The sequence below is a fragment of the Pipistrellus kuhlii genome, unplaced genomic scaffold (assembly GCF_014108245.1).
Source record: "Pipistrellus kuhlii isolate mPipKuh1 unplaced genomic scaffold, mPipKuh1.p scaffold_m20_p_8, whole genome shotgun sequence".
In the NCBI taxonomy this organism is placed as follows: Eukaryota; Metazoa; Chordata; class Mammalia; order Chiroptera; family Vespertilionidae; genus Pipistrellus; species Pipistrellus kuhlii.
In genome coordinates, this window is record NW_023425584.1 from 68,445,229 (window position 1) to 68,468,199 (window position 22,971).

Consider the following 22,971-nt stretch of genomic DNA (forward strand, 5'->3'; position numbering starts at 1 on the left):
ATTTAGAGATAGTAATACATTTTAACCTAATACAACCAAAATATTATCTTTTTGATATGTAATCATTATAAAAAAAAATAACGGAGGTATTTATATCTTTTATTCTCATGCAGAGCCTTCAAACTCCAGTGTGTGTTTTGAATTTGGGGCCACATTTCAGAAGTGTCGGGATGGAGGCAAAATCAGGAGAGGAGAGGAGAGGAGGTCAGGACTTAGAACGGGAGACTGAGAGAGCACAGTGAGCCCGGAGAGGGAGAGGGGAGCTGATTCCCTTAGCAACGAGGAGAAATACAGTCTTGTGATGCGAAACTCAAAGCCTTCAAGTTTTAGAGAGAAGAGAGAGAGAAAGTTCTGAAAGTAGCAATGAGTAGCAAAAAAACACACCCACCTTCTATATCCTTAGGCTGATGGTATGAGCACGTGAGTGAGAACCCCCACTTGGGACCACGAAGGAGCAGGTTTCAGTTAGAATAAGGAAGTAAAAGAAAGGTTCTGCTCAGAGGTTGAAGAAATCAGGGATTTTGCAGAAGACTGGCTGGGAGGTCCAGGGGCCACGGTGGGAAGGTTTCAGCAGTTGGGGAAGAAGATGGGGGTCAAAAGAGGATACACAGGCTATGTGGGGCTTAGAGTGGGTGATGGGGAATCCTGGGGCTTCTGGGACAGGCTGAGGGCTCAGTGGGGTGCTCAGGCTGACCTCGGGGCAGAGACTGATGGTAAGGCTGAGTTTGTGATAGGGGTCTTGTGAGAAGCATACGGAGTCCTAGTCCCCACTCCTTTCTGAAGTGGTATGTGGCCAGGGGGCTGGGGAGGGAGGCTGTCTTACAGCAGCAGGAGCTCTGGAGTTCACTTGGCTCTTGTGAGGCAAGGAGGCCAGCGGAAGTGGTGGGAGGAGGGGCTGGGTCCATTAAAAGTGATTAAATAGAAGCGATAAAAATAATGGCTCCCCTTAATTGAGCATGTGGCCAGAATGACTCCCTTATCATTAATGTTTCTATTTCTCCCTCTCCCCTCCTTTCTCAGAAATCAATAAAAATACATATTTAAAAATTGACAGCAAACACTGTGCTCATCGATTCAATAAAATTTTCCCATCAAACCTCAGTATACATTACTAGAGGCCAGGTGCATGAATTTATGCATGGGTTGGGGGAGCTATTGGGGTGGGGCCAGCCAAGGGGAGGGGCCGCAGGCACTTGGCCAGCTGGCCCTGCCACTGATTAAGATGTGGGGGGGCTGATCGGGGTGGGGCTGGCCAGGGGGAGGGGACACGGGCAATTGCCCAGCTGGCCCTGCCCCCGATCTGGGTGGAGGGGCCAATAGAGGGTGGGTCTGCAGGGGTGAGGGGCCGAAGGTGGTTGAGGCCACAGTGTGCATCATAGCTACCAGTCGATCTGGTCATTCTGGTCATTCTGTTGTTCTAGTCACTTGGCTTTTATGTATATAGATTGTTCCCAGTTTGTCCATGAGAAGATGAAGTCTTAGGTGAAGTAAATTGCCCAAGGTCACCTCCATAGTCAGAGGCACAGCCTGGATTCAAAGCCACAGCTGCCTGGTCCTTAAACCCCACCCCTCCGCACAGCTCTCACTCGCTCCTCGGCGCCAGGCCTGGAGTCCCTGGTGACCTTGAGGGGCTATGAGAACGGATTCTTGGAGTTTAGGGTTTCAGGGGTGGAGATGTTCTGGCGGATGATAAAGTTCGGGTGGGGCTGTGGGAATAAATGACTGAAAGGCAGGGGACAGACGGAACGAATTATTGTGAGGTGCCGCTGGCAGGAAATAGCTATAAACACAGCTAGGTTTGGGGAGGAGCGCTATGACAGGGTCTAACGTGGCTCCTGGGAGAAGCTGGCAACACTAACCTCAAGGCAGAGAAATGCTCTGCCCACCAGCGACCCTGCGCCACCACCTGTGGGGCTCCGGCCTCAAGTCTAATGTCCATGCGCAGGTCCGGCCCTAGTGAGGCCAGGAGGCCGGCGGAGGTGGTGGGAGGGGCGGCTGGGTCTGTTGGCAGTGATAATAACAGAAATGATGATAAGACATGGCTCCCCTTCATTGAGCCACGCTGGCCTGGCTCCCCACCCCGAACACCTGGTTGCCAGTGACCAGGAAAACCCAGCCACAGAGCTGAGGTGCCTATGATGGTGCCAGCCTTCTGCACGGCATGCCAAAGCCTGCTCGCTCTGGGGCACCATCTCTCTTTCCGCTGTCTGGCTTGAGACACAGTGCGTGCAAGCCAGGACAGCCTAAGGCCGTGGTGGGCAAACTGCGGCTTGAGAGCCACATGCGGCTCTTTGGCCCCTTGAGTGTGGCTCTTCCACAAAATACCACGGCCTGGGCGAGTCTGTTTTGAAGACGTGGTGTTAGAAGAAGTTTAAGTTTAAAAAAAGTTGGCTCTCAGCCCTAACTGGTCTAGCTCGTGGATAAAAAAAAGTTGGCTCTCAAAAGAAAGTTTAATCGTTGTACTGTTGATATTTGGCTCTGTTGACTAATGAGTTTGCCAACCACTGACTAAGGGGTTCACAGCAGGCAGACCTTTAGGAAGTCCTGTTGGGATGGTCACTCGCCTTTGGGCGGTGGTCACATTGTAAGGCATACAAATGTAACACCATTAGGTTGTGCACCTGAAGCTAATATGGTTCTGTATGCCAGCTGTACTTTAATAACATAAATACATTACTCCCCTTGAGGGCTGCAGGGAGGGGCTGGCTGCTCGCCTCCTCTCCTGACGCCTCGCAGAGAGTTAGAGCTTCTGTCCTCTACAGAAAGGGGAGGGGGTCGGTAGGAGGGAGCACAGGGAACCTGACGGATGGAGGAGGGACTAGGAAGATAGGACCGACTGGAAACTCGAAGCGGGCAGACGGCAGCAATCAGATCAGGAGCATCAGACTGAAGAGGTCTAACGAGGACAAGGGGAAACTGAGGACACGCTTCCCCAGTGGAAGCCGCACCTCCCCGTTCGAAGGTGTGTGCCCGCTCTCCCCGAATGCTGCTTCACAGAGGATCCCCTCTTAAAAGTGTCTCCGAGTGAAAGTGATGGCAGAGCTTGCCCTCGAATAAAAATGAGCGTGACGTTGCCCCCTCCCCGGGGAGTTTTATGTCAGCATCTTCTTCTCCGAGGTCTCGAAGGCCTCGGGATACTCTCCCAACTACGGGAATGCACCCTCAGCCCTGGCCTCCATTAAAACGGAAATGTAATGGCATAAGCGTTCTAAGCATTTCCAGCCTCTCCAGGGGAGTTGACTTAAGCATGTGGATTTATGTTGGGGATCCTCACCGGGAGGGTGTTTACAGGCTCAAGGCCACCTTCTGCGAATGGCCCTCCTACGAAGTCTGTGTCTAGTTATTCGTCTCATTTACCTGCAAACAGCCAACAGATTTAATTGAGCATCTGCTACATGCCAGGACCTGTGGGCTCCAGAGATGAGTCACAGACCCTGCCTTCTGGGAGCTGACTCAACAAATCTGTGTTGTTGTTTTTTTGTTGATTTACTGGTGCAGTTCCATTCACATTATTCGCTATGCCGCCATTGCTATAACTTTTCAACAAAGCTCCATACCTGGTAACTGTTGGCGCCAGGCCTTACCAGGTGATAGAGGTCCATCGTCTTTCATTAGATCCACCGAAATTCCTCCTGTGGCTCAGTCTGCTCTGCCTTCTGTGCACAGGCCACCACACTGGGGCTTCTGAGCCTGCAGGCTTCAGGGACACGTGCAGTTTGTTCCCACACAGTTGGCACAGGTTGGGACCTTAGACGCCCTGTCTTCAAAACCAGATACTCACATGGCTCTTCCAGCTCAGTTGGTGGTAGACGTTGGGGGAGTGAGACCGGGGGTATTTAAGGTATCCATTCCTCCTGAGGGCAGACCAATTCATCAAACCGGGCTCACGGGGAGAGGGCGAGGAGGTGGCACCAGCGGTTTGGAAAGAGTAGGGTCTAAAGATGGAAATAAAATAGCTGAGCCCTGGCTGCCACACTGCAAACACGTCTCTGAATGATTTATTTCCTCTGACAAGGAGCCAGGAGAGGAATGGGGAGTCTTTTTCGGAGGGATCCAGGGCCGCCCTGCAGAAGGTGGGTCTTTTGTCCTGAATGTAGGCAGAGCCCTTAGCCTGCTGTTATCTGAGTCCCTCTGCACGAAGACAGCTTTTCCTCCAATGCATGCACTGCCCATGTTGGGCAAGTGTGGGCATCTCCTGCCAGCCCCAGGACAGCTTCTTCTTCCTGAGGACACCCTGGCTCCCCCCTTCTTTCCAGGTGACAGCAACTCCAGCTCACCTTGACTGCCCCCGTCTCCCCCCCACCTGGCTTTCTCTCCACCCCTCAGCCTCAGCTGCACCGTGATCTGCAGACCACCCAGACTCCCTTCTCCTCCTCTGTCCTCCTGCAGAAAACAAACTCACAAGCCCTTGATTGTTTTCCTTATTTATTTATTTATTTATTTATTTATTTATTTATTTATTTTTTATGCAGAGTAACTTGGGAAACCAATAGGGGTTGAGAAAAATAACAAATATTGCAGGAAAGTTGTAAAGTTGCAAGATGTCTCTAGGAAGACCAGGAGAAACTGTTCTGGGTCATCATAACATCTAAGATGAATAAGCTCTGGCCATCCCTCCTCCCATCCCCTCTTCCTTTCTCAGAACTGGATGTGGAAGGCTCAGGCGCACCCCATTTTGCAGAAGACAGTGGTCTCCTTCGTCTGGTGCCCTCACAGGGGCCGTCTGCCTGGAGGACTCAAGTCTACGGTCCAACAAGGCAGAGATGACCGGTGTTGGATGTAACCCCAGTGGGTGGTTTGGGACCCTCCCACCTTCAGTTCCGATGAAACTGCAAGTGGGTGGCGGCCCTCTGCAGTGTCCCGGTCTCCCTCCCTCCTCTTCCCTTTGCTGAGGGAAAGTAAACAGAGGTCCCCATTAAAACCAGAAAGGGAGGGCAGCCTGGAGGCAGAGGTTACTTGGGGCTGCGTTAAGACAAGGGACAATGTGAGTGGTGAGTAACCAGAGTGAGGGTGGTATAGTCAGCCTTGAGGGTTTTAAGAAGATCCTTGGATGAGAGGAGCTCTGTGGTCCCTTCCAGACCCAAAGTCTTATCTCCACCTGCTGTTTACCAGCTGTGGAATCAAAGAGAACAAAGAGAAAATGACTGTTCTCGGTAAAACCCCATTAGGTGACAATTGAATCATTGAATCCTGTTTTCTAAGCTGTGTAGACCCAGGTTCATTGGAAATAAGCAAATACCCACTCAGATATAGTTTGTGAGTTGGTTATTGTTTTGTTTTTGTTTTTTTGAATGGAGGAAAAATAAAACTCGAACAGATTAAGAACTTGAAAAGTTAGTGTGTCAAGGAAGCGCTAAATTCGCCGAAACCGGTTTGGCTCAATGGATAGAGCGTCGGCTTGGAGACTGAAAGGTCCCGGGTTCGATTCCGGTCAAGGGCATGTACCTTGGTTGCGGGCATATTCCCAGTAGGGGGTGTGCAAGAGGCAGCTGATCGATGACTCTCTCTCATCGATGTTTCTAACTCTCTATCTCTCTCCCTTCCTCTCTGTACAAAATCAATAAAATATATTAAAAAAAAAAAAAAAAAGGAAGCGCTAAATTAACGAAGGGGGTCGGTCGCTCGTGGTCTCACAGTTGTCCGTGTGTGACAGAGGCAGGCTTTGACTGTACCTGCACAGAGCCCCAAACCCGTGCTAGTTCCCCTGTGGGAGTGTGAGGGAAACCAGGCGCAGAGTTTCTGAGGCTCCCACATTACTGTGGCATTGGCACTGGGGGTAGGGCATCTCCTGACTCCTCCTCAGCTCAGCTGTCTAGGCCTGAGTGGTTTTCAGATAAACTTTCCTTTTCTGATCTTTACTCCTGGCTCCCAAGCACCTCCCCACCCTCCGCAGACAACATCTGAGCAAAAGCTCTTTAGGGAGTACTCTTGTTCCCATGATTAAAAGGAACCCTTTGCCATGTTAGCCTCTGGGGATAATAAAATAGTTTGAGACAACTCCATTTTGAATGTATCTTGTTAAAAAGAGATCAACATTTTAAAAAATAAACCAGGCTCTGATAACAGCCAGACGTGTCATCGATTTTTTTCCAAGAATGTGTCCTCGCCTTCTCTGTCGATATGACAAATGCCTTACGCCACAAACTGTGTACCTCTGTGCCATCAAAGTGTGATTTCATCATCGAATCAAAATCAGAACGTCCAGGGCTAGGGCGCAGGCCTCAGGATGTCTAAGACGTTCCAATGTATGCTGATGCTTTGCAGCCAGGATTAAAATGCCGGTTCAATCCCAAGGGCTTGCTCTCACTGTTTACCTATCTGGGCAACAAGTGCCAATCCGAAGTCATTGGTGAGCACGCAAAGCCAAGATTTTATTTACTTTTCTCAGACCAACATTTTGCACACACACACACAAAAAATGATTTTACAACCAACAAAAAAAAATGTGTCAGCTATTTGCGTAAGACAAATGTAAGAGATGATCTTCGCAGCAAGAATAAATGCCTTGCACATGTCTTTGTCCTTGCAAAGAACGTTATTGCGGTTCCGCTGGGTGCTGGTGGATGGGGTGAGAGAGATTAGTGAGACACACCCAGCCCCAGAGGACCTTTCAGACACACAGGGCAGAGGGAGATGTGAACAGACACTAGTGAATAAGGAAGTTACAGCTAGAGGTGTGTCCCAGGTCCTCTGGCGAGGTTCTTTTCCATGGGACTTCATCCCTCATGTGTTACCTTCTACCCTTAGCATCTTCTAAGTCTTGAGCATCTGAAAAGTTTGGTGTTGCTTCTCTATAAATAAAATCTCCTTGGAGGAGAACATCAACGTTTTTTTCTTGCAAGCTGTCACTGAGCTGTGATTTCTTGACCCTCCCTGAAGTCCGCGTTCGAAAGTGTTTCTCGCTACACACAACACAGCGGGTCCTCAAGAGGATGTGAAGTGACGCATGGGTGTAAATTTGTTATTTTAGTGGTTAGGTATTTATTTTCATGGGTAATAGGAAGATACTGTTTCCACTTACGAGGATGCTATCAAGTTGCCTTCCCAAATAAATTCAAGTTTTAAAAAATGTGGAGTGACAAAGGGAGTCATAGCCCAGGGATGCGAAGCTGTGGAAAGAGCACACAGGCCAGATGTGGATGGGTGCTCTCTGACAGCTGCCCGCCCGTCAGGACGCATGTGCTCCGCGCTGAGATAAACATCGCCCAGGGGCGATGGGGCTTGTTCTGCAAGTCATTTTGCTTTTTTTTTTTTTAGTTTCCATTTACTCGCTTGGAGCCACTGACGTACCCTCTGCAGGCCTCCCGAGCCCCCTTCTCTTGGCGTTCTGACCTCCTGTGATGCCACCAGCATTTCTGGAGGCCGCTGCAGGTGGAAACGCCTCCCCCTTGGCCCCCCTACGTCTTGGTGGCGTTTGTCTTTGTTTCTGTTTTGTCTTTCTGTGCCATTTTCTCCCTCGATCTGCTCTCTTGTGCGACCGTGTCCACAGACAGCTATGTTTAATAGCTAGCAGCCTTGTTTGGTGTTTTCTACAGAATGTTTCCCACATGGAGGAAGATAGTTTTCTTCTAATTTTTTAAAAAATATATTTTATTGATTTTTTTACAGAGAGGAAGGAAGGGAGAGGGATAGAGAGTTAGAAACATCGATGAGAGAGAATCATCTTGCACACCCGCCACCGGGGATGTGCCCGCAACCAAGGTACATGCCCCTGACCGGAATCGAACCTGGGACCCCTCAGTCTGCAGGCTGATGCTCTATCAACTGAGCCAAACCGGTTTCGGGGATAGTGTTCTTCTTAAAGTCACAGTTTTCCCATAGATCGCTGCCCAGCAGCGATAAAGCTGGTGAGGAAGGCTCGTGGGTTTAGCCCATTGAGAGAGGCCTGTCCTTCAGTGCCCTGCCGAGCTGCGGAATCCCCTGTGCAGGCTCCGGGACCACCTCCCAGCACAGAATGAAATGCCACATGGCTTGTGCCATATCTCTCTTAAACACATACACCCTTCACACCTAATAGTTACCTGTTCACATGTCTTCTTCCCCTCAGCTGTGAGCACCCAAAGGACGGTGGCCATATTTTAATTTCTTGTTCAACAAATATTTCCTGAGTGCCTACTATGTGCGAGGCACTAGCCTGGGCACTGGGAATTTGCAAACGAGCAAAGTTTGTTCTGCATGTGACTTGCTATCTTTGCATTTCCTAACGTCTAACATAATTGTATTGGCTATCAATTGCTGAATAACAAATGACCAAGAGGCTTCAAACAACAAAAATGTATCCCCTCACCCAGTTTCTGAGGAATCCATGGGTGTGTAAGGAAAGTCACGATTTTGTTTAATTTTTCACATCAGAATTTTGCTTGGAAACCTATTTATGTGTAATGCAATCTGGCAGGAGTCTGGGAGCAGCTTAGGCAGGTAATTCTGGCTCAGCATCTCTCATGGGACTGCTGTCAAGAGTTCGGCCAGGGCGGAGCCATCCGAAGGCTTGATTTGGCTGCGGTGTCTGCTTCCAGGCTCACTCGCATGGCTGTTGGCCGAAGGCCTTTGTTCCTTATCATGTAGCCTCTCCTCAGGGTGTTCATAGCAGAGTGGCTGGCCTCCCTCCAAATAATTGTTCCAAGAAAGAGAAAGAGTAAGCAAAAAGGAAGTTGCCGTGTCTTTTGTCTAATCTCAGAAGCAACCCACCATCGCTTCTACTACCGGTACCATTGTTTGTGTCCATGGGTCACACAAACCAGTCCTGGTATGATGCAGAAGGAGACGACACAGGGGTCAGGGGTCATCCAGAGCCCTTGAAGGCTGCCTTCCACTGTAGGGGACTAGGTGGTGGGTGTTCAATAAATGCTTGTTAGATCATTAGAATCAAGTATATATATACTTGAGAGAGTATATATATATATATATATATATATATATATACACTTGATTTTTAGAGCAGTTTCATGTTTACATCCAAATTAGTAAAAAGTACAGGAAGTTCCCATATACCCCACACAGGCACAGCCTCCCCAACTATCAGCATCTTTTAGCACAGTGGTTACAGTGTATGAACCTGCATTGACATGTTATTCTCACCCAAAGTCCATAGTTTACATAAGGATCTACTCATGGTGTCGGACATTCTGTGGGTTTGCACAAATGTACAGTGACGTGTGCATTATTAGCGTCTCATACAGAATAGTTTCCCTGGACTAAGACGTCCTCTGTGCTCCACCTGTTCAGCCTTCCCTGCTCCCAAGCCCTGGCAGCCACTCTCTTATCACTGTCTCCATAGTTTTGCCTTTTCCAGGATGTCATACAGCTGGACTCCAACAGGATCTGGCCTTTGCAAATTGGCTTCTTTCACTTAGCAATAGGCATTTCAGGTTCCTAGATGTTTATTCACAGCTTGATGGCTCATTTCTTTTACTTTTGTTTTTGTTTTTGTTTAAAAAATGAGTGAGTATGCTTTTTGCTCTGGTTTTACCGATTGTATTATTTCGGAGTGTTTTTAATCTTCCACTCGGCTTAAATAATTTGAATGGCTTACCCAGCTAACATGCTGCCTGCCATGTTAAATTAAAAAGTCAATACATGTGTTTTGGGCAGACTTAGTAGCTTGTCTTTCCCATACAGCCATATTCTCTAGCTATCTTGCCAGAACCCTTTATGTTCTGCTCGTCTAACGAGTTGTGGAAAATCTCCATTTGAAACCCTAATTATGTTCTATTGAAAATGGATTTTTGTTTAATATAGAATGTAAGCGAGTCTTGCTAAAAGAACAAAGCGCTTTCAGGAAGGTCTGAGTGGTTGGTGTGTGTTAGTTGACGAATGGATCTGTCACCAGAGGGTGCTTTCTATTGTATTAAATTGAAGATTCAGGGAGTGGGGAAGGGAAGTCCTCTTTTTTGATGGGAATGAAATGGAGCCAGGCCATTGCGCCTGCGTTTCGCCCCTCCCCCCCACCTCCTTACAGTGAGCTAGCAACGCAAGTGCAGAGCTCAAAGGCAAGGTTCAAGTTAGCATTGTTGGCGGTGTGATTTTCCTCTTCCTGTTCTGACAGACTTTAAATAAAAGGATGGTATTCTAATACGTGGGATTAAAGGGGGAAAAAACAGTCCTTGCCCTTGTGACTGATTGGCTTAGGAAAATGTTTTCATTCCTAAAGGAATGAAGAGGGCCTTACTTTTTGGTGAAAAATTTCAAGCTGAATGACAATTAGCACTAATCTGGCACTTTATAAATTGTGATGTAGTCAAGCTGTGAATGTATTGTATATGGTTTGCATTTAACCCTTAACTGAATTAACATTCAGTTTATTGGATGACTGTCTCAAGTTCAGGCAAATTAGAGTGCCTCTGTCTCAATAAAAACATTGCATGTAAAAAATACATCAACTTTTTTTTTGAGAGAGAGAATAAATTCTTATTATAATGAACCAGAAAAACAAGATTCTGCCATAACTGAAACAGTTAACAGAATATAGTTTAACTTAATTAAACCTCCAAAGGAAATAAGAAGAGGTCAAAGAAAGCAAATGAGTGGAGAAGCCCATAGTGGTTGGGATAAGTATATGAATAATACATTTCAGCTAGGGTATCTTCTGACCCATCCTAGCAGTTCTCTGCCATCATTCTCATCATCATCTAAAGAGGAAGCTGGGCTTAGAGCAGGAGAGCAGGACCAGCCTTCATGATAACTCATCCTATATAATAAAAGCCTAATATGCTAAATGTCCAACTGTTTACCGTTTGACCTGACACTATGATGCGCAATGACCACCAGGGAGTAGACGCTCTGACTGGTATAGTTAGCTTGCTGCCGAGGTACAGCCGATCGGGACTGAATGAGATAGGCTGGACATGCCCTGGAGCCTTCCCACCGTTCCTCCCCAGCCCCGTGTACCAGTGGGGACCCTTGGCCTGGCTTGCACTCTCTCACAATCTGGCAGCCCTCAGGGGATGTTGGAGAGCCTATTTTGGCACGATCCCTGCAGGTCTCTAGTATTTGTATAATATTCAATACTATGCCCACCATTCTAACTCTCAAAGGAAACAGACTTTAATATGTTGCAACCAGACAGCCAGCAACTCTCACGAGAGAGAGAGAGAGAGAGAGAGAGAGAGAGAGAGAGAGAGAGAGAATGATACAAGGAGCCCACATATTTAGGAGTAAAACAAGTTATAGATCCTAGTGCATGAAAAGGGATGAAAAATTCTGGAAATGAAGATTTAGGACAAGTTAGAAAGCTGTACTCTGTGCCAGTCTTAGTGGAAAATCAGGTTAACTTTTCAAAAACTGCCAATATTTAAGGGTTGACAAGAATTTGTATTGCTTGACAACTGGTTCCAAATTGTACCCAATGTTTTATGGAAACATCATGCGATCATTGTCTACTCAGCTGTTATAACAGCAGTGCTTTCAATAAAATGGGTTAAATGAATGAGAAAATGTTCCTCACCTAACAATAGTTCTGGGGAGACAGGGCCCCAAATTAGTCACCAACATTTCCCCTCCAACCTCTGGAGGCCACAGAGGTGCTAAGAGGTAATAAGTAGTCCCCACATACTGCCCTTGCAAACCCAGAGTCACCAAGGATTTATAAACCTCACACCACCTTTTAAAACATCTCCTGAATATCAATTATTTCAACATCTGGTTGTCAACCTTTCTCTGCTCCACACCGTCCTCCAGACACCACCCACACCAGGTGCTAAATTTGAGAAGAAGCGTGATAGGGCATGCATGTTTTGAAAAACGCCCTCCAATGCTTCTTTACATGCCCTGCCGGGGATCAAGGCGGGTGAGCATCCCTTCCTTTCCACAGTCAGTTGAAGGTTAGCGGGCAAAGGTTACTGAGCATCCTGGCCTCTGCATAGCAATCAGAGAAGTGACTCAAAGGAGAAGTCCAGCTGAACAAGACCAGAAGTCAGAGTATTCTGTTTACCACAAACATTCGACATCCTCTATTTGTGTTATTATTTAAGGGGTTGGACTAAATGCATAAGGTCCAGTAGAGCACTGATATGATGCTGTTCCATTTGTGCCAGAAGCTGATGAGCCTTGGGTAGCTTCACAGGATGAAGTTATTACGTTTTCCTGTAAATCTAAACTCAAGGTTGCAAACCGGCAGTCAGATCCAGCATGCTAATGTGTTTGGTTTATACTCCCTGGTGTTTTATACTTTTTGTCTCATTTGTTGTTGTTTTAAATGAGTTGTTCACACTTAAAAACAGGACGCTTTCTCTAAATGACTTCTGACTTGTCTTGAAAATCTGGAAACCGTCAGCCTTCATTCTTACACCGAAACCTCTTCCACACCAGGCATGCGCCGTCGGATTTCCCGGGCCCACCTGGCCTACTTGGCTCATTTCCATCCCTTCCCAGCCACTGTCAAGGTTGAAGTTTGCAACCCTGTTTTTAAATTCTCTCCATATCCTCCAGATCGCATGGGACAATGTCATGTAAAGGACACGGACTCCAGCCTATTGGAGCTTTCTCTGCTGCTAGGTCTGGCTCTAGGAAGTGGGATTTGTGGGCACATGAGCAGAGGACATGCTTATCTGACATGTTCAAGAGCTCAGGGAGTGGCCCTATGATTTCACTTATATGTGGAACCTAAAGGACAAAATCAGGGAACAAACCAAATTGAAGCAGACTCATAGACACAGAGGAATGGCTCATGGTCACCAGAGAGGAGAGATGTTGAAGGACTGGGTGAAAAAGGTGAAGGGATTAAGACATACAACTTGGTAGTTACAAAATAGGCATGGGGATGTGAAGCTCAGCATACTTTACAGGAAATACAGTCAATAATATTGTCATAACCATATACGGTGCCAACTGGGAACATGAGGGGAGCATTATGGGAAGTGCACAGTTGACCACGATGATGCACACCTGCAACTAATACAAAATAATATTGAATGCAGGCTGTAATAAAAATCATTTTATAAGAGCACAGGGGGTGGGAGGGGAGCTGGGAGCCGAAAGCTTGTCATGGTTCTGAAAAGCTCCTCATGGTTACAGATGCATTACAGATGTGCGAGGCTTCTCCACAGGAACATCTGCGCGCCCCACGGAGAGACGAGACTGAGGAGAGAAAAAGCTTACGAGGTTCTCATGTGTCTTTTTTCTTTTCCTCCTCTCCTTACCTTATTGTCTAGGTCCATGCCACAAGCGACGGGCAGGTGGCTGCTGCACCCAGCTGGGCTCCCTGTCGGCCCTGAAGCATGCTGTCCTCGGGCTCTACCTGCTGGTGTTCCTGATTCTCGTGGGAATCTTCATCTTAGCTGGTAAGAGCACCCTTTTCTGTCCTGGCCTTGAAGGATGTAGAAGGAGCTGTGTGGGACGTGAGAGAGAGAGGAACTGGAGAGCTGGAGCCTCCACTCTTGAATGCCACAGTTGTGAGCCTACACACTGCCCTTCTCACCATGGAAACCATGGAGGAGTAAGCTGGTACCACTGTCAGCAGCATTGCCTGCTTCATTGGGGATGAGTTGTTGGCGGGGACTGTGTGAGCTTGGGAAAGCTCTGAGCCCAGGAACAGAGACCTGGTTGCTCAGAGAGCTGTCTGACTTGCCACGAATCATCGTGTGACGTTGTGCATTAGTCCGGGCCTCTCTGGACTCTGCACTGTGGTTCGCACAGAGCAGGCTGGGCCCCTTGTCCTAGAGTGTGATGAAAACAGTCAAGAGAGACTTTGCTGCTCAACCTAATCAGGGACAGGGTCAGTGTGCTGCCTTTTTGCTATTCATGGGTTGGGATGGGTCTCCCCCATTCGTTGGGCTCTTCTCCACATTCCTGTCTGTGAGACAGGTTGGTGGCAATGGCTAAAGTTTGGAGCACGTTCTCTAATCAGGAAGGAGAAGAGTATAGACACAGGAAGGGATCAAATGGAGGACCCCATGCTTTTAGCTTCCCCGTTCACCACCCACTGTCATTCCACCACGAGGGAGACAGTGAAGGAATATAGGCTGACTCCCACCCAAAGGGAAGCATGCTCAATGCCCACCTTTCTCACTGGAGATAGAGCAGGCATGACAAAGTGAGACAAAGCATCAGTTTATTTCGATCTCTCATCCTACGTGAGTGCCTACTTCGTGCCAGGTTCCATGCTAGGATTGCAGACACAGATAATTAAGACCCAGGGGCTAAGGAACTCCCAGTCTCAGGGATGAAGCAGGGACACACAGATAGAGCCCTGCAATAGGGACTATGATGGGGACTGTGTGTTGACACAACAAGTGCTGTGGTAATCAGGAGAAAGCACACCCAGTGGAAGCGTGGGTGTGGTGGGTGAGGGATTGGCCAGAGCAGGCTGCTGGCAGGCAGAGCTGGCTTGTAGTGCTGAGGGTGGGTCCTCGGGTTAATTCTAGTGAAGGAATCTGGAGGTTAAGCCCTTGCAGATGACCCTTTGCTAGCAATCCTGAGGCAGATGCTTAGCTAGTCTGGTCTCGCTTTGTGTCAAGTGAAAGTAGTCACCTGGGCCCTGGGATGGGATGTTCAAGGCTGCCTTTGCCCTCAGGTTCCCACACTCGGGGCAAAGGGCTTCCTTAGGGGTGGTGTCTGGCCCATCAAACGTTGGCCTGGAGAACAGCCAACAGCAACAATGAGGGAAACTGGTGATTCATCTCAGGGATGATATGTTCAGTCAGAGGATGATTTGAACATGTTCTTGGGCTGTTCCAGTGAGAGATTGGGATCTGGGTTTTGTGGGCTTAGCAGCCACAGCCATAACAAATTCCCACAATTTTTGGAAAGTGTTTCAGCCCAGCAGGAAATCTAGGCTACGGTGTTACAACTTATCTGGAGAATGGGGACTTTTAAGGAATGGGTCTAAAGGAGAGAGTCAGGCTGGCAGGAACCCAGGGGCAGGTCTCTGGATGCACAGAGGGCCTGGAAGGCCGCCCTCTCTTGGAAAGAGAAGACTTGCAGGGGGATGAACTTCTTTTCTGGTGTCTGAAGAGCAGCCATGTTGAAAAGAGCAGATATATTCTATGTGGCCTCTGAAAGTAGAAAGAGAGAGACCAACGGGTGAGTTTTATAAAGAGACAGATTCCCATTCAAACAAGTGTGCTGTCCATAATGACAAAGGAAGACTTTTCTCCTGGCTTGGCATTTGAATGGGATTTATGATGATAACATCTGGAAGTTTCAGAAAGGAGGGAGGAACATGGTTTCTGATTCTAATGAAAACATTGCCACGCTTCCTTGGTTGTTCTATGTGGAAGGCAAGGGAGAATTTTGATCTTTATCACCTTTAATCTAAAGTTTCTGGGTACCAAATTGCCTGTGTGGAATAAAAATTTTGGTTGGATTGGAAGTGATCTGATGAAACAAAGCATCATACTTTATCTCTTGGCTCCATGGCATACCCACTGTCACTTGTCCAGGTTCTTGTCTGGGAAATCATGTTGGCCTCTGGGAAAGATATGGTGAGGGTGACCAATGAAAGAAATAGTCACCAGCTGTTTCCTCACTTCGGAATGCAGTGGACAAGTCTGGGAGTTTTCAAGGAGGTCCTGCCTGACCTTAGTTTTTTCAGATTACCCTGATTGAAGACCTCCAGGGATGCTTCCTTTTAGAAAATATCAAGATGATGGGGAGATACATGGTTCAGAGTAATCTAGAGCCTGCCTGGCCTCCTGCAGGTAGCCTGTTGTGGCTGTTTCCCCATCTTGTGCAGGACATGCTCTCCAGTGCCCTGCTGAGGTCACCTTGAATAGGATGTTCTATGCACTGAATTGCGTTACCTCCACCCTCAATTTATATATTGAAACCCTAACCTCAAGTGTGATAGTATTTGGAGGTGGGGCCTTTGGGAGGTAATTAGGTTATGAAGGTGGGTCGTGAGAGAGAGAGAGAGAGAGAGATCTAGGATGTGGGGAGACAGTGAGAAGGGGCCATCTGCAAGCCAGGAAGCGTGCCCTCAACAATAAACAAATCACACACCTGGATTTTAGACTCCCCAGCTTCACTGTGACAACTAAATGTCTGTTGTTGAAGCCACCTAGTCTGTGGTATTTTGTTTTAGCAGCCCTAGCTGACTAAGACAGGAGGAGTTCTGTTTGAACCATTCTTAGATTTCAAAACCTTCTCGTCAATAAAAAGCTCATACATCTTACAACTGGTTGGCAGAGTTATTTCCTGAAACCCAGTGCCATGTCTAACTATCTAATCAGTAATATCAGATTGCAGTACAAATGCTTGCTCTTACTGCTTTCCAATATTATGAAATTATCATCTAATTATACAAAAAAACCATTACTCTATAAAACCTTACTTTTTTTTTCCCCTCAATTCACCTCTTTCTCCAAGCATTCAAAATAAAAGGCACTGTACCTTGTGTTTAGGCATCATCCCAACTTCCCCTTTCATAAGGTTAATCCAGCCATTGCACAAGCTATTTCAACAATTGGGCTTGCTACCCACCATCTAACTATTCATTCCTGACCATCATCCTCTTGGGAATCTTTTCTCTGATATTTCCACACCATCACTGGGTTTTATGACCACAGCTGTCCATCATCTACCAAGGAGGCCACACCAGTCTGTCCTTCTTATCTCTTCAACCCATTTTATTTATTACCTGGGCTGATATTCTTATTCTGTTCCAGAGCCATCTTTGAACAGTACAGAATAGGGGACCTAACATCCCGAACAAGAGAACTGAGATTCGGTGATCATGTGGTTAGGAGGTGCTCAGTCCAGCGTTTTAGGAAAGATGTTCTTTGATGGAGTTCAAGGGTTAAAGGAGGTTCAATCTTACCCAGGACTATTCTGGGACATCACTGTGGTGACAAAAGATGGTCATCAGGAACTACCTCTTCCTCCCCTTTCTTGTCATTGAGGAACTTGAATTCCCACGAGTGGAAATGAAACAGCAGAAAGGGGAAATGCAGACAGCTGGGGGTCTCATTTGGTGGGACGTGTTACAGCAATGTAGACTACAGACCTGGACCTGGGAGAGTTCCTTGGAGAGAAATGGGCTCCCTGACATCTTCGTTTAGTTCTTTCTTTCTTTTCTTTTTTTTAAATATATTTTTTATTGATTTTTCACAGAGAGGAAGGGAGAGGAATAGAGAGCCAGAAACATCGATGAGAGAAACACATCAACCAGCTGCCTCCTGCACACCCCCCACCGGGGATGTGCCTGCAACCAATGTACATGCCCTTGACCGGAATCGAACCTGGGACCTTTCAGTCTGCAGACGATGCTCTATCTACTGACCCAAACCGGTTTCGGCTAGTTCTTTCTTAACAGCAGCAGTTAGACAGCACCATCAGCACCCTTAGAAGGTGCTTCACTTGTGCGTGAGGACTTAGCGGGCAAACAAGCCCGGGGTTTCAGTCCATTCGGGCTGCCATAGCAAACTGCCAGAGACTGGGGGCTTAAACAGCAAACACTTATTTCTCACAGTTCTGGAGGCTGAGGCGTCTGAGTCTAGATGCTGGCAGATTTGGTGAGCAGTGAGGGTTCCTTTCCTGGTTCGTAAACAGCCACCTTCCCGATGTGCCACTGCGTGGTAGAAGGGGCAAGGGGTCTCTCGGGGGGGTCTCCTTTATAAGGGCGCTAATCCCATAATGAAGGCTCCACCCTCATGACCTAATCAGTTCCCAAAGCCCTCCCCCTCGCGCCCCCCACCTCTTAATTCCATCACCTTGTGGGTTAGGATTTCAACATATGAATTTGGGTGGGGTGCGAACATTCCATCTATAGCATGGGAATAAAGAGGATCATGAGATAGTCGTGGTTCCTGCTCTGGGAGTGTTTAAATTTATAAGCGCACATACACATTAGGGCCGTGTGACGTTGCCAATGCTATGGGCCAAATTCTGCAAAGGAAAGCGCGGCTCCAGAGAGCTGGAGTGCTTGGGGTGGGCTCCATCCGGGGAGATCTGAACACCAAGTGGCCCACATGCGGTTTGAACCGAGCACCCCTGTTCTGGATCACCTTGTTCCAGGCAGGTGTGTCCCTGACGCCACAGCCAGAGGACAGTGCGCTCAGAGCCCATGTCCACTGGTACTCAGATCACTGGTCTCATTGTGCATCTTGGAATGGCCATCACCAGGCCCTTGGCCTTTATGGGGACGCTGTCAGAAACAGGTGGTGAAATCCCATCCTGGGCTGTCCTAAGGGTGCTGTTGTGAACACAGTTCATTCCATCACACATGTCGACTAGGAGGACCTGGGACTATAATTAGAGAGTAATTAAAATTTGCTTTCAAGGAGGTAATTAATGCAAACAGGTAGTTCATTGGCATCCCATTGTAAGATGTGTGACTTCGAAGGAAATTCACATGAAAACCCTCTGGTAGACTTATATTGACCAGTAATTCGTCCTTCGTCTATTGTTTTTTTTAAAAACAAACAAACAAACATATTTTATTGATTTTTTACAGAGAGGAGGAGAGAGGGATAGAGAGCTAGAAATTTCGATGAGAGAGAAACATCGACCAGCTGCCTCTTGCACACCCCCTACCGGGGATATGCCCACAACCAAGGTACATGCCCTTGACCGGAATCGAACCTGGGATCTTTCAGTCCACAGACTGATGCTCTACCACTGAGCCAAACCGGTTTCATCCGTCCTTTGTCTATTGTTACTTTTAGTGTATTTTATGTCTCCTTATAAACTGCCTTAATCTTTTTTTGGAACAAAAAAGGGTGTTATGCACAGTTTTGTCACCTAAAAAAATTCTGCCTACTCTATGTTATTCTGTAAGTGTGTGCTATTTAGGTGAATGGATAAGTGAATGAAAGAGACAAGGAACCTTGGAGGGGGTCTTATTGGTAGGAAAAAGATGATTATTTCAGTGTTAGCCAAGTATCATTGTAAATACAGATAAGTATAGAATCTCCACTCAAGGGTATGTGCTAGTAGGTATGTAATTAATTACATATATTAATTAATACACACATCATATATACTGTATTGTCATTATAGCATTTAGGAAGAATATTAAGACGGACATGATCCTGTATTACCTTACACTACTAACGCCATGGACTTTCAGGTCAGCCTGTCCGGGTTTGAATTCCACCCTACCCTCTGTTCCCAGCTGTGTGACGTTGGCCTAGTTACTTGACCTTTCTGAACCTGAGTTTCCTTTTTTGAAAATGGGAGAAATAAGTATGCCTGCCTCATTGGGCTGTTTTCACAGTCAGCACGATAAAAATAGTAGCCATTGTTATTGTTGTTATTGTAGTATTAGTGCTACCACCTCTGTCAGTATTATTGCTCGTTTTCTCTTGGCTTTCTTTGCAGTCAATTAAGCTTGATATTGTGAACGGAGAGTTAGAAAAACTTGGGCTTAGTCCCAGCTCATCCATTAACACTCTGTAATCTTGAGGGGAAATCACATTGCTGTCTGAACCTTAATACACTCATTTGTAAAATGAGCAGGTTGGACTGCGTTTCTCAAACTTTTTTATCATGACCTAAATTAAGAAATATATTTTTCATTGAAACTGGTTTACACATACACACAAGAAAAAGTCTTAAACATGTGATGCATGCTGATGATATCCTATTCTATTCTATTCTATTCTATTCTATTCTATTCTATTCTATTCTATTCGTTCTTTTAAAAAGTCACAACCCATACATTTATTTCAATATTCATGAATGGGATACAAGCCATAGTCTGAAAAACAATGGACTAATGATAGTTCTATTATTCTATGTGTCTTTACATTCTAAGTTAATAGCTATATTATCTTTAGAATATACTAGTAGGTTAGGAAGGTAAACTTTTGTATTCAAATCTGTATTATGCCACTGGATGGTTCTATCATCTTGGGGCAAATTATTTAACCTCTCAAAGTCTCAGTTTCCTTTTCTATCAAATGGGATCCTAAAGGTACTTACCCCATAGGGCTGTTGTGAAGATTAAGTGAAGATTAAGTGCTTGCTGTGCCAGTGCAGGGCCCAGTTAAGAAACAGACACTGTTTCCAGCACTGTAGCTCCTCCAGGGAGAGAGTGAGTGAGCGAGCCAGCTCTGTGGTGCTGGTCCCGCTCATGACACTCAGGATCTTTGCCTTGGAAGGGGCCTCGGAGGATGCCCTGTACAACCTCCATCCAAGGGAGAGAACCTCCCTCCCACTCTCCCAGACAGACGAGGTGTTGTGCTCCTCTTGGAAAACAGCTGCAAAGGACAGGCCTTTTCCTAATCTTCCTCGACTATCCCGTACATGAGGTTTCTAGGTCCCCTTGCAGGAACCACTCATAATAAGGCTTTCTCCTCATTCTTATGCTCTCCAGTGAGTTGCAAACACCAGTTCCTCCAACAGCGGCTCATTAATCCTGGTTTGGAGACCTCTGTTGTGGCTGTCCCTATCTGCACCTTTGCTACATTATATTGAAGTTATTATCCAAGTATGTGCTTATCCCTTTCTAGTCCAAAAGAAAGCTCTTTTCCTGAGAAGGCACTGTGTCTTGTTCCCTGTGTGCTCCCAGTACCTGGCATAATGCCCTGCACATAGTAGGTGCTCCGCTAATGTTTGACCTACACTGAACACCTCAACATAGTGGCCATCCCCCATCCTCACCCAACAAGCTCCAGGTTTGAGAGATCAGTGAGATGAGACCCAGTAAAGCCAGTGTGGTCTGGCCAGGGCAGGGTGTGCTGGGCTGTGACCAGTTTTGATCTCGACTCCCATGTATGCCGATGTAACCTAAATTTGCATGAGCCTTTCCAGTGGTAACTCGTAGCAATACATGGGACCACATCCAACGGATGGAATACTATGCAGTCATTTAATAATCATGTCCACTCTCCACCCCACCCCAGCACCAGGTCTCTTTCAAAGGAAACGCTGCCCAGTGAGAGCTCCTTCGTCCTATGTCAGTACAATAGGCTTTTGTTGGTTTTGTTGTTGCTTGAACTTTAATGTGGCTCTTGTTAGTCCTCTTAGTTATATGTCATCACTCTGGTTTCTGCCAAGTATTGCAGCCTGTTGGATCAGCTTCAATCTGGATTTGGGCATCTGTCACTTAGCTTTTCCTCTCAGCCTTGTGTCAACATGTCTGAACATGCCTGAGCCAGTCTTCCAAGCCATGCAGCCACGTGTACAGCTCCCAGGAGGACATGACTAAGGGCATGTCAGCCCATGGGATCACCTCAAGGGCCCTCCACCAGCGTTCTTCCTCCAACCTTGACCTCGCTCACCTGAGAAACTACCTTTCCCTCTGCTTCCCACCCTGGCTGGTTGGACCTTTCTGAGCTATCAGAGCTTTCCCAGCAAAAGGTGACCCAGTCCCACCTTAGCTCCAGGGGAGTGGGAGGGAAAAGGAAGATGAGAATTTTGACACCTTGACTCCTCCACAAAAGATTCCATTGCCCGGGATAAAGGACATTTCATATCTCTCTGACTTTGATGAATGCCTCCAACCACCCCTTAGATAAGAAAAATGGGCAGGGGTGTGGGAGGGAAGGTCACCTGCAAACTTGGCAATAAGTCTCTCTGGGTCTTCATTCCAATTGTTACAATAATTAGGACCAGGCAGAGGACCAATCTCAGCTACATCCTGCTGGAATCCTTCCTCTAAAGGGCCAAATCTGGCCACTGCATGTTTTTATCAATAAAGTTTTATTGGCCCACAGTCATGCTCATTCTTTTATGTGTTGCTATGGCTGCTTTTGTGCTACAGTGGCAACATGGAGTCGTTATAACAGACACCATATAATCTGCAAAGTTTAGCATAGTTAACAGAGCTTAACATGCTCCCTGGTCCTTTACAGAAAAAGTCTGTCGAACCCCTCCCCTCTGGTAGGCTTATATTGACCATTAATTCGTCCTTTATCTTTGACCTCTGACCTGTGCTTCACAGTTTTAATTAATTTTCATATACATCAAAAAAATCAGAAAAGAGTTTACAGCATAGGGATGAGGAAACTGAGGCTGAGAGGAGCTGCCAGTGCTGGCCCATGGTCCCACGGCTGGGACTTCTCTTCCCCAGACTCCTGTTGCAAACAGTAACTATCGCCAACCCTGGCTGGTTGGACCTTTTGTGGCAAGGTGAATGGGCACTGTCAGACTGCCAGGGTCCAAATCTTGGCTTGCCCACTTACTGCAAACCTTGGGTGAGTTATTCAAGCTGCCTACCTGAGCTTCGATGCCCTCATCTATGAAGCAGAAGTGGTGGCCCTCCCCACTTCGAAGCATTGCGGCGAGATTTTTAAAAAATATATATTTTATTGATTTTTTACAGAGAGGAAAAGAGAGGGATAGAGAGTTAGAAACATTGATTAGAAAGAATCATCGATCAGCTGCCTCTTGCACACCCCCTACTGGGATGTGCCCGCAACCAAAGTACATGCCCTTGACCGGAATCAAACCTGGGACCTTTCAGTCCGCAGGCCAACACTCTATCCACTGAGCCAAATCGGTTTCGGCAACGGTGAGATTTAATTGATTCATCCATGTAAACTGCCTACAATATCCATGGCATACAGTTAAGTAATACTGGTGTTTGTTAGGTGATTATCACTGACTATAACTTCCACCAACCGTACTATAATCCAGCCCTCACTTAACCATGCTGAACAGGAAATAAGAGAGACTTGTCAACTGCTTCTATTTCTATCCCAGGAGCCAGGACTGGAGGAAACTTTAGAGGCACCCAGATCTTGCTAAGAAAAGGAGCTTTCTTATTAAGAAAAGAAAGAAAGCAAAGATGCTAGCGTTAGTCTCTTTTTTTCTTCTGCACCTTGCATCTTCCTCTTTATGGCTCAGCCTTTGTATCTTCAAACCATACCTTTCCCTCTGCTCCCTGGTCCTGTCTTCTGCTGCACATGCCCAGAGCTATCAAGTAGATTTTACTACTTACTGGTGGTTTTGAGTTTGGACTGGAGCTGAGCAACTAATAAGCTCTTGTTCTCCACCCTTTGGGAAAGAAGTCATAAACTCTTGGAATTTCTGCAGCCATCCTGTAGGCATCATGCCTGATCTGCTCCCACCCAAAGGCCTATCACTGTGTTA

General features: G+C 46.7%; 1 protein-coding gene across 3 annotated transcripts in view; it reads left to right on the forward strand.

Annotated features, from left to right (window-relative positions):
- Positions 1-22,971, forward strand: part of SCARA5 (scavenger receptor class A member 5) — a 102,199-nt gene that overhangs the window by 13,414 nt on the left and 65,814 nt on the right. For all 3 annotated transcript variants that reach the window (XM_045576481.1, XM_036424324.2, XM_036424325.2), the window contains exon 3: positions 13,149-13,277. In XM_045576481.1, the coding sequence (XP_045432437.1) occupies positions 13,149-13,277 (129 nt within the window). The remainder of the gene's footprint in view (positions 1-13,148; positions 13,278-22,971) is intronic.